Raw genomic sequence first — 11,032 nt, 5'->3', positions numbered from 1 at the left:
CTATTCAAAGTTTTGAATCTTCAGAGCTTGTTCAAGTAATCTACAATTATTTAAGTCATTAACTAAGAAAACTATTATTTTCTTTCAGCACTTTTGAAAATTCTTAAAGCAAGGAACAATCTTCAGATCTTGTTTAAAGTATTATTTAAGTGAAATAGATAATTAAAGTAAAAAGAATAAATTAAACATTAAAAATCTGCTAGTATTGTACCGTAGCAATAAGTTCCTTGTACTTAATCGCATCTGTTGAAAGTTTTTTCAACACATCGTACGGATGAAACTAGTCTTCCACTGATGAGAGATATGTTTCAGTCTCCCATGCTAGAATACACCCTAATAACTTCACAAATCACAATAGCATATGTAGCTCTATTTAGAATGATTTCAATTATAATAGGTTAGGTTTACCTTTATATAGATTCTACACTCTTTTTCCCTTCATTAAGATTTTATTTCATTGATTTTTCTTGGTAAGATTTTTAATGATACAGATAAACTCTTATACTTTGATTTTATTCCAATTTTCCTTTATTATTATTTTATTTTTATCTAATATATTTTCATTATGGTACTTAAGTGGCTGTTTTGAAGTGCCAACATAATTAAGATACTTAGTTGTCATCTTTGTACACTTTTAACCTTTTATATATATAAAAAAAATACCAATAGCAACACTCGTTTTAATTTGTTAACATATATATATGGATATGAACCACAAGGTCCACAACCTAAATCTTATGAATTGGGTTCATGATTTAGTGACACTTCAACTAACTAATAAAACAATCAGTAATATTCGAACAAAAAGAATTAATTAATAATTTTTTATTGAGATAATTAATAATATTTTAATATATTTCATTTATCATGATAGTTTAGATACATATTGCGAAATCAATAAAAATTAATAATGTTTTTTTGTATGAGATAGTAATTAATAATTTCGTTAGCTGTGAAATCTCGATACTCCAAAAATAACGAAGTATCGTGTCCAATACGTACTCGATACCGACAAGGACGGATCCAGGAATTTTAATAAGTGGGGTCAAGGTTACTCAGTCCCTTATATAAATAAAATTTGGCCAATTTCCTGTTATGTATTTAGTTTAAAGGGTTAAATATGTTTTTGTTCCCTATTAAATGGTGATTTTCTAAGTTTTGTTTCCTATCATACACATACGGATATACGGAGAAAGGATTCTCTCAAGTGAAAAATGTAACGCCCCGAAATTTAGGAATAGTTATTTCGTTATTATTTAATTAATTTTGGTAGAAATATATGTCGAACCAATTAATTATTGAGAATTTAGAGTAGAGGAGATGGGATAGTGAGAATAAATAATTTTTCAACCAAGAGAATAAATAATTTAATTATAATTAGAGAAATTTTGGTAAATTAAATAAGTGGAGAAAAATAAAGAGTAAATTTGGTCAGTGACATGACCATGATATCAATCCTCTCTATGTACCTAAAATTCGGCCAGTATATTTGCATTCTCTTAATCACACGTTTTATGAGCCAATAAATAATTATTATTCATACTTCATTATTGTCTTGTCTAGCAGTTAGGAAAGGAATGAATCCTACACTATTATACAACTTGCAATTTATTTTCATTTACTCCATAATGATGAAACCGTAAACCCTGTGTCCCTATCTTCTTGAATAAATTGAAAGACACTTATTGTCATGGGGATAACCAAGCCTATTAAACAAAATTTCTATCTCATCAATTTGAGGATATATGCCTAACAAACAAATAACAGAGATGAAGCCTACCTTATCATTTCAAGTGACCACAAAGCTTTGTTATGAATTTTATTCTCCTCCAATCTAATTTGTTAGCATCTCAACATATAGTTCTTCGTTTTCAACCTTGGATCGTCGAACCAAACTTTGGAATGAGAGATATCGTGTGTAAACTATAGTTGCGAATTTAGCCTTGTATTGTTCTCGGAAGGAAAGCGTCTAAGGTAAGGGTTTTTTCCCCATAAATTCATACTACGTAAGGATTGTGTTGTGAAGTGGTAATAGGGCCTTTATCTTTTAAAAGAAATAATTAAAAATAAACTAATAGAAAGAAACTAGTTTTGTTTGAAGTGTGTTGTCGTTTGAGAAGTGAGTTGACGATGATTTGATTATGGTATATTTAGTTTGTGGTTTGTTAAAATCCATTAAAAGTTCATTATATAAATCAAGGGAAATATGAATAAAAGTATAGAGAGGATTAAGTTATCCGTTCTTGTCGCTAGTCATATTGATTTAGTGTAGAAAAGCACTATATTCGAAATATCTGATTTAGAATTGACATAGTTGAATCAAATTTAATGGAGTTGATACTTATAAGGCGTGTGATTATGCCGTTGTTGCCTTGATTGCGCTGGTGGCCGATTAGCTGTCGTTTGTCGTGTTGCTACGGTGGTAGTTGAACTGCCATTTGTCGTATTGCCCTTATTGTTGTTATGAGTTGTTTCATTTTATTAATTGTTGAGTTGATATGCATATGGTTGGTCGTCTAAGAGAGATAGTTTGCCATTATGTGCCCAATTGTTTATCTGTTGAGAAGTTATTCGACTACTTTTTCTTGGAAAATAAATAATTATATATTTTTTTTAGAAATCTTTTGATTGATGAAGTGTTTTGTTATTATTTTATGGCATTTTTCTTATGGTGAGTATGATTCAATTTGGATAAGAAAATTGACCATTACAATTAACATTTTAGGTACTCAAGGAGATGATCATGATTGGTGTTTTTGCTTGATGCGTGCGTGTGGATAAACAATTGGGGGGTTTTTATTAACTTATAATTTAAATGAAACATTGTATCATTGTGTAAGTATTACTCGTAATCGCAGATAATTATTCTTTTTTACAAAAACAAGAATTTAGTCATACTCTTTAAGGAAATAAAGTTTTTTTTAAAATTATTTTATTGTTAAAAATATGGGTTATTACAATAAAAAATTGAGGAAATAATGTTGGTATTTGGATCATTGGACTGTAAATATAAAACAATATTTAAATCTAAAAAAATAATAATAATAAAGTTGATTGATGGTTGAAATGCGAAAATTGAGAAAAATTAAAAGAAAACAAATGGAAAGATCCTTTCTCCGGATACACCATATAAATTGAATGAGGGTGTGCCTAATTGTGTGATTTTTGTGTGTGTGGGGACATAAACATATTTCTACCTAGGTCAATGGATCAAATTACTTCATTATTAGTTGAAAGAACATATTAGATGTGGGGTCAACTGACCCCAATGTTACATACATACCCGTGTTTTGATATTGATACTCGTCCGATACTTTCCGATACACGTATCGGAGATTATATTATCTTTTAAAAAAAATATAACCGATACATGTCAGATATTTCTTTGATACGCGTATCGAAAAAGTGTCAGATAATTAATGTTCTTTGATGATGAAAACGCAAGAAAGGAAACTGATACAATTCGTGTTTTCTCTTAAGTACTGAATGTTAGAGTATGACGTTACCAACTATGTCTTTGGGTAGTACGTATTTTTTTTTATAAGCAAATTGTTAGTATATTATATTCTTATGTTAATTTTTCTTCTTGTCGGGACTTGAATCATGAATCTCCAACTCATTGACTCTTAGCTCAACTAGCTTAACCAGTTAAGTTACCCAGCTCACTCTCTTTTTTGGGTACTACTTAACTTAAGATATGTAATTGTTATTTTTTTGCTCAAACCGAGCAATTTGAATGTTAATTTTTTATCATTATCAATTTTAGTTATGTTTGTATATTGTGCATTTATATATATTTAATTTTAAATTTATTTTTTAAATAATGTATCGTGGCCTATCATGTCAAAAATTTTAAAAAATTTCTCGTATCACTATATCAATATCGTATCGTATTGGTATCGTATAGGGAATACTTAAGTCGTTAGACAATTGTTTTGCTATATGTACTAGCACGTACTAACTACTAAGTAGCTATGTAAGGACAGGACCCCTTGCATGATATGACTAATGAATGTCGTACCTCCATATGGGGTAGTCAGACCGTAGTTTGCACTATTTTATAGACACACGTTTAGTACTATACTTAAACCACGTTTTTTATAAGTTCAATAAGCTAGCTTATAGTTTATTGGACTAGTTTATAAGTTTGTTTGATAAAAATGTGAAGTATTTGGTAACGAATTGTTCAAACTAGCTTATCGCATTTTTTAATATGCTATTTCAACTAGTATTTGAGCTTATAACTTATAAATTTTTATATTTTATTCTATTTTTAATCGTATTATATTAGTTTTGATAATTTTTATTTTTTTTCAAAAAATTAAACTACCCACGTTATTTGCTTTAGGAATAGTAACTACACTAGCACTTGCCTCTTGTTGAATTTTTATTTTCAACCAAATCCTTTTGCTGCATGCATATCAATATTTATTGTTTTTCTTTTTACATATTTATCATTTTAAATAAAATGATATAATTTTCCGTTAAAAAATAAAATATAAAAATTTGATAATAAAGTTAAACAATTTTAGTTAAACAAATCTCAATTAAATTTATATATCACATTTATAATTTTCAAACTTTAATTTAAAATAAATTATAGTTAAAAATGTTTTTAAAAATAAAATTACACATACATGTATTTTTATGTCATTTTATCTTTATTAGTGACTTGAAAAACTAATTTTACCAAACACACAAATTTAAATCAACTAGCTTTTCAGCTATCTACTTCCCCGTCCCATTTTATATATAAGACATTCTTTGACTATTTGTATGTCTTGTTTTGACCGTATTTTTTAAAAAGTATATAAATGTGAATATTATCATATAAGATCTTGTTTGATTTGTTTCGATTTATATTTTTAATATATCAAATTTCTATAATTTTTACTAATATAGAAATTAAAAATATTCGGAATCAAAATTATATATTAGCATACGTGCAGTGGTTAAAAAGTTATTATATTTTGGGACGTGGGAGTATTCACTTGCTTAAAATAGTATATATATAGTAGTGTTCTATAATTGAAAGGAACATTGAACATCTCAATTAATCCCACAAAAAAGAAATGGAAACCGTAGTGGAAACTCTTCACATGAACAAAGGAGCTGGCGAAACTAGCTATGCCATGAACTCCTCCGTCCAGGTATATATATATTATTGATCTTATAAAATTAGTATGTAATTTTTTTCTGCAATTAGAGGTGCGTTTGTTTTAGTTTTAAAAAAGTTTTTTTTTCTTTGTATTTTAAAAATTATTTTTATGATAACTTAATTAAAAATAGTAAAAATTATTTTAAAGTCATCTTCTTATAAATTAAAAATGTGATTTTTACATTCATTAAATATGTTAAAAAATTTAACTTAATAAAAATCACAATTTTTTAAAAAATTTATCTCGAAAAAATGACTTTTATAAAATGCTATTTAAAATAGTTTCTTTCTTAGAGATTTTTTTGAAATTTTATGATATAAAAAAATTTGTAACAAAATGATGAAATAGTTAAAACGACATTTTAAGATAAACTAATTAAACCAATTTTTTATTTCGGGCTTTTATAAATAAATAAATAAAAACTCTATTAAAAAACTTTTAACATAAAAATAATACTATAAATATCATATAAAAAATAAAAATAAAACAAAGGCACCTTGGTTCTATCAAATTATAATCACTATACTAATTGATAAAAATAAATAGTTCAATCAAATATCTATAGTTGGTGTCATTGAATCTAATTGTACTGAGCACATATAAATGTCAAGGATTCAAATTTAGGATCATTCTACTCTACACCCCTCCAACCACCTCGCATAACTCTTGTTCTTCCAACCTTACTTTTTATAACTTTTTTATAATCGCGTAAAGGAGTGGAGATTCAAATTCATGTTCATAATTGTACCATACTATTGTTTTGTTGAGCAGAAACACATACAATTAATGAAAAGATCACATATTTTTTTGTGTAAATAATTTTTTTTTGTAGAGGAAGTTAATATCATTGACAAAACAAGCAGTAGAGAAAGCTATTAAAGAAATTCTATGCTCACAAAGAGGGCCAATAATGAAGATGGGAATTGCTGACTTAGGTTGCTCATCAGGACCTAATACCTTAATGGTAATCTCGGAGCTAGTTCAAACAATATATGCAACCTCAAACACTTTGAATCGATTAGCACCAAAGGAATTAATGTTGTATTTGAATGACCTTTTCACCAATGACTTCAACAACATCTTTACTTCATTGCCATCTTTTCACAAAAAAATTAAGCAAGAAAAGGAAAATAATCAAAGTAAAAATAATAATATCAGGGATTTCGGTTCTACTTGTTTTGTTTCTGCCGTACCGGGAACTTTCTACGGTAGACTTTTCCCAACTAAGTCCATCAACTTTTTTCACTCTTCTTCAAGCCTCCATTGGCTTTCTCGGGTACGTTTTCTAATGTTTTTATTTAAAATGTTTAGATGCACTTTTGATCTTTTATTTTATTTAAATTAAAGTTTTGGCTTGTTATTCCTAAAATCAAGCTTTTGATCCCTCTTTTCTATAGGTTCCTAGTGGTTTGAAGGATGAAAGTGTGAGGAGATCGAATAAGGGAAAACTCTACATATCAAAGACCACTCCCAATTCTGTGATAGAAGCTTATTCTCAACAATTTCAAAATGATTTTTCATGTTTCCTTGAGTCACGTTCTCTAGAGTTGGTAGATGGGGGACGCATGGTCCTTTCTTTTATGGGTAGAGAATCCATGGACCCAGCAGCACCCTATGGTTGCTACCATTGGGAACTTTTAGCACAAGCCCTTATGACCATGGTTCCAGAGGTACATAATATATATCTCCTACGTACTTATAATGACATCTAATATGGACCCCTTAAAAAAGGTCAAAGGTAAATAAAACGCTTATCATATATTTATATTAAATATAATTACACATGAACAAAAGGTAGACGAACAATATAAAGTCAAAGGTGGAATTTTACAAATTTTAATAAAAATTAAATGTAATAATAATAATAATAATAATAATAATAATAATAATAATAATAATAATAATAATAATAAAATATGGGTGCCTCTAACATGAACATTTTATACTCCATTCTATATTTGTATGAAACTCATTTCTTACAAAAAAAAATTTGGTAAAAGTTCACCTTTGTACCGAGGTTCATATTAGACACACCTCCCATTAAAGACTTCCGTAAAAATATTTTATACTATGGTATATACTTGGGAAACTCTAAACTTTCTCATATTTATTTACTTTTCCGTGCATAGGGTCTTGTTGAAGAAGAAAAAGTGGATTCTTTTAACGCTCCTTACTATGCATGTTGTTATGAAGAATTGAAAATGGTGATTGAAAACGAAGGGTCATTCTCAGTGGATTCCCTTGAAACTTATGAAATTGATTGGGATGAAGGGATCAAATCGGAAAAAGGAGAAGGTTTCGCAAGGCTCGTAAGGGCTGCTTATGAGTCCCTACTAGAATATCATTTTGGGAGTCATATAATGGACGACTTGTTTGGAAGGTATGCTCAACTTTTGGATCACCATTTCTCCAAAACTAGGCCTAAATTTTTGGCTTTCAACATTTCTCTAGTCAAGTGACAACAGTAACAACAACAATTATATATGTTGATAGTCATGTTCTGGGTTCAGCAGAGGAGTAAGTTGGTGTGTGTAGTTTGGAAGTAAGTTGATGGTCTTGTGTTGGGTTCAGTAGAGAAGTAAGTTGGTGTGTAGTTTGTACTTTTGTTGGTGTTTTCTTTTTCTGAGTTTCCGCTCCTTTTTGTTGGTGTATTGGAGTGCTTTTGTGTATTGGAGTGCTTTTGATATAACTTGAGCATAGAGTTATATCAGACTAGTCTTAAATGGTTTAGTTGTTGTATATTGTATTAGCAAAGTGCTAGTATGAATGAAAGTGTACGTTGTAGTTAGTAGTGCTACCAATCTATCAATCAATCAAAGCAAATTGAACGTAACATGTTTAGTGGTTAAACTTTGAAAGTTTTGGAACATGTAGATGGCTTGAGTTTCATCTCCACAGTTCATAGTTCACACTCAATTAAAGTCTAATGAACCGATGATCCTCACATTAGGCGCAAACACATAAGTAGATAGGGCATCAAATATTCATCGAAATTTTAAGGTATTGGATATATGAATCCACTCACTTTTATGTTGCTCAACCCTAACATTTTCATCCAATGTAAAACTTCTTTGATCTTAATCACAATTGATGCTCCAACACTCACCACTGTATTGTATTGGTTCACTACAACATTCAACCCAACAAATTGAACAATGCAAACTTTACTGACATTGAACTATGATGCACCGGAGACGATTATCTCAAGTGGCCTCCAGTGAAATCTAAGCCTTAGGATAACAAAAGTGAGAGATTTTAAGATATAAAATAAAAACAAGAGATAGAGTGTTTTAGTGGTAGGGATTGAAACAGGGGGAAATCCAGTGAACTCTCCAATTGAGAGGGTATGTTCCCATGATGCATCACTACTAAAAGAACTCTACAGATATAAAATTTTCAGAGGCTATCACCGTATCAGTATGATGACACATGAGATTTTGGATTAGATTCCTAAGACAACCTTCTTTCTATTCAGCAAAATCACAATATTGTCCAACCCAGACAAAATTATGTGTGGTAATGATAGTACACAGGTTCAACAAAGTTACTAGTAATATTTTAGAATCATACAGCACATGTCCCTAATAGATAGCTTGGTTGAGCAAGTTAAGTGACATAGAAGGAATTTTAAACAAAAGGTCCAATATTCGAACCTTAGAAATCTAACATAGCCACTAACTTCCTAACATTTAAAACATCCTTATAGAACATACTCAACATGCAACTTCTATTGGAAACAGGGTAAAATCTAGATTCCTTGTAAGGGGGAAGAATCGTGCATTCAAGAAGCCAAAAGATCTAAACCATTGAACGAAAATCAAACCATTTATGTTCAAACTTTACCAAAGCTTATTTATAATAGAACCTAAAATATAACTTCATCCAATTCAATGGTCCAAATTCACAACAATGTTATTGATGACGGATGGCAGAGAGCCAAAAATCCAACATATGGCACCGGGCACCGCTATCCCTCACAAAATGGCCATATCGGTTTTCCAAAAATCCGTCATGGCCAATATTTTACAACATTGATTCACGATTGCATAAATGTGTGATACTTAGAAATCCAACTTCATTTTTGTTTTGGACTAGGATTCTCTAACTACATGAGTAACTATATAGGATTCTCTAACTACATGAGTAACTATATTTCTATCTCTCTCTCTCTCTCTCTTAAGTCTTAACCTATGAAGCAAGGACACTCTTCGGATTAGGCGTGTCCCAGTGTCGGACACGCATCAGTGTCTGACACCGACACGACACCGACACTTATGATTACACTGAATTAGGTCATTTTCTCAAATTATTTAGAGGTGTCGACGTGTCGATGTCGCGTCCAGACGTCCAGTGTCCATGTTCGTGTCTATGTCCGTGCTTCATAGGTCTTAACTAATCATTCTCTCACAGAAATCTCTCTCGTAAATAAACTAAACTCACCAACTATGAAAGTTAGAGAATTCATTCCTCCATCAAAATGTCTATCAACAAAATCAATACATCAAAATCACATTACTACTATCAAACAAAACAACATCACATAAACGATTATTTCACCACATTTAAAATACAAAAATAAATATTCATAGAGACAATTCAACAAACAGCATACAAGCAATTACAATTACAATTGCAAAATGAAATACTCACTTCTTCTTCTTTCCACCACCACCACCTTTAATCCCTTTGCGTCTCGAAGGAATAACAATCTCACCTTGAAGTACAGGAATCTCCATAATCTCTGCAAGTTCACCATATTTCTTACGGAACTTTTCCACCTGATCATCACTCACCATATTAGCAGAACGGTTACCAAGGTAAAATTGATGGTTCCCAGACCAAACATCAACAACATACTCTTTCTGGGTTCCACCAGTTGTCATAACAAGCTCATTGTTACAATAAACCTTAGCATCCTCGTAGAAATTTGGGTGTATGTCTTTCTTCTTAGAAACTACTACGAAATTGCCCACTTTTTTTCCTTGCTGATTCTGCAAATACAAACACACAAAAAAAACAAGTTCGTTAGTTCAATTCAGAAACAATAATATGAATAATTTGAAGATGTAATTGATTACTACGTTTTTTGTGGGAAGTGGAATCAATGGTTTTCCTTGTACAAAGGTATTGGTTATGCACTGTGCCATTTTTTCAGATGAGATAGATGAGAATTTGAGATTGTGTGGATATATGTTGTTTTTGTTGTTCACAGTGTAAAATGGGCTTTTTCTATTTCATACCATTCGGCCCAATTAGCCCAATAAAGAATTATAATGTGAAAAAAAATTCCATTCACCCCTTACATTTAACCATTCAACCCTACAAATTTAATTGAACCGACTATTTTATATTCTATATATATACTCTCTCCGTCCCATTTTATAAGAACTCATTTGACTAAATGCACTATTCATTTATCTTGTTTTGACTATATTTTTTTAATAATATATAGATGTAAATATTATCATATAAGATTTTGTGTTGATTCGTTTTGATGAATATTTTAAAAATATTAAGTTTTTATAATTTTTATTAATAGACAATTAAAGATACTAGTAATCAAAATTATGCATTGACATGCGTGCAGTGGTCAACTAGATCTTATATTTTGGGACGGAGAGAGTATATATACTTGGAGATTGCATCTTGATTCAATTAAGGGGTATTCAGTTCAAAAGTGTATCATTTCCTAACTCATGTGAATCCTCTATAATAAGGAGTTAATGTGGAATAAATTTCTCTCTTTGAAAGTCTATATCTTCGCTTGGAGGTTACTCCTAAACAGGTTACCGATTAATGATAATTTGATTCGTCAAGGTTCAATTCATTTGGGCTCGTTACAATGTGTAGGTGGATATGGATTGGTTGAATCT

The 11,032-nt window shown here is 30.2% G+C and overlaps 2 protein-coding genes across 3 annotated transcripts; one reads left to right on the top strand and one right to left on the bottom strand.

Annotated features, from left to right (window-relative positions):
* The first annotated feature begins 5,011 nt into the window (after positions 1-5,011).
* Positions 5,012-7,947, top strand: LOC123886605 (probable jasmonic acid carboxyl methyltransferase 2). The gene is made up of 4 exons (XM_045935912.1): positions 5,012-5,150; positions 5,992-6,435; positions 6,557-6,829; positions 7,289-7,947. The coding sequence occupies exons 1-4, from the start codon at positions 5,073-5,075 to the stop codon at positions 7,616-7,618; spliced, it is 1,125 nt and encodes a 374-aa protein (XP_045791868.1). The 5' UTR covers positions 5,012-5,072; the 3' UTR covers positions 7,619-7,947.
* Positions 7,948-9,695: 1,748 nt separating this feature from the next.
* LOC123886582 (50S ribosomal protein L31, chloroplastic) lies at positions 9,696-10,346 on the bottom strand. Of its 2 annotated transcripts, none has more exons than XM_045935893.1 (2): positions 10,241-10,346; positions 9,696-10,150 (listed from the first exon to the last, which is right to left on the bottom strand). In XM_045935893.1, exons 1-2 carry the CDS (start codon positions 10,304-10,306, stop codon positions 9,806-9,808), a joined length of 411 nt encoding a protein of 136 aa, XP_045791849.1. In that variant the 5' UTR covers positions 10,307-10,346; the 3' UTR covers positions 9,696-9,805. The 2 variants fall into 2 exon arrangements, with proteins under 2 accessions (XP_045791849.1, XP_045791843.1); XM_045935887.1 differs by having other exon boundaries at positions 9,696-10,156; positions 10,241-10,344.
* Between the last annotated feature and the right edge of the window lie 686 nt (positions 10,347-11,032).

This window comes from Trifolium pratense, linkage group LG1 (genome assembly GCF_020283565.1).
Source record: "Trifolium pratense cultivar HEN17-A07 linkage group LG1, ARS_RC_1.1, whole genome shotgun sequence".
Lineage (NCBI taxonomy): Eukaryota > Viridiplantae > Streptophyta > Magnoliopsida > Fabales > Fabaceae > Trifolium > Trifolium pratense.
The sequence above is the reverse complement of the archived record's forward strand: the minus strand, read 5'-3'. Positions and strand labels throughout refer to the sequence as shown.

Excerpts from the sequence above, each read along its gene's own strand:
- LOC123886605 (XM_045935912.1), top strand. The coding sequence starts at position 5,073 with ATGGAAACCGTAGTGGAAACTCTTCACATGAACAAAGGAGCTGGCGAA. Across the intron at positions 6,436-6,556 it reads GCCTCCATTGGCTTTCTCGG|GTTCCTAGTGGTTTGAAGGA; the intron begins GTACGTTTTCTA and ends TCTTTTCTATAG. Across the intron at positions 6,830-7,288 it reads TTATGACCATGGTTCCAGAG|GGTCTTGTTGAAGAAGAAAA; the intron begins GTACATAATATA and ends TTCCGTGCATAG.
- LOC123886582 (XM_045935887.1), bottom strand. The coding sequence starts at position 10,306 with ATGGCACAGTGCATAACCAATACCTTTGTACAAGGAAAACCATTGATT. Across the intron at positions 10,157-10,240 it reads TTCCACTTCCCACAAAAAAC|TTGCAGAATCAGCAAGGAAA; the intron begins GTAGTAATCAAT and ends GTGTGTTTGTAT.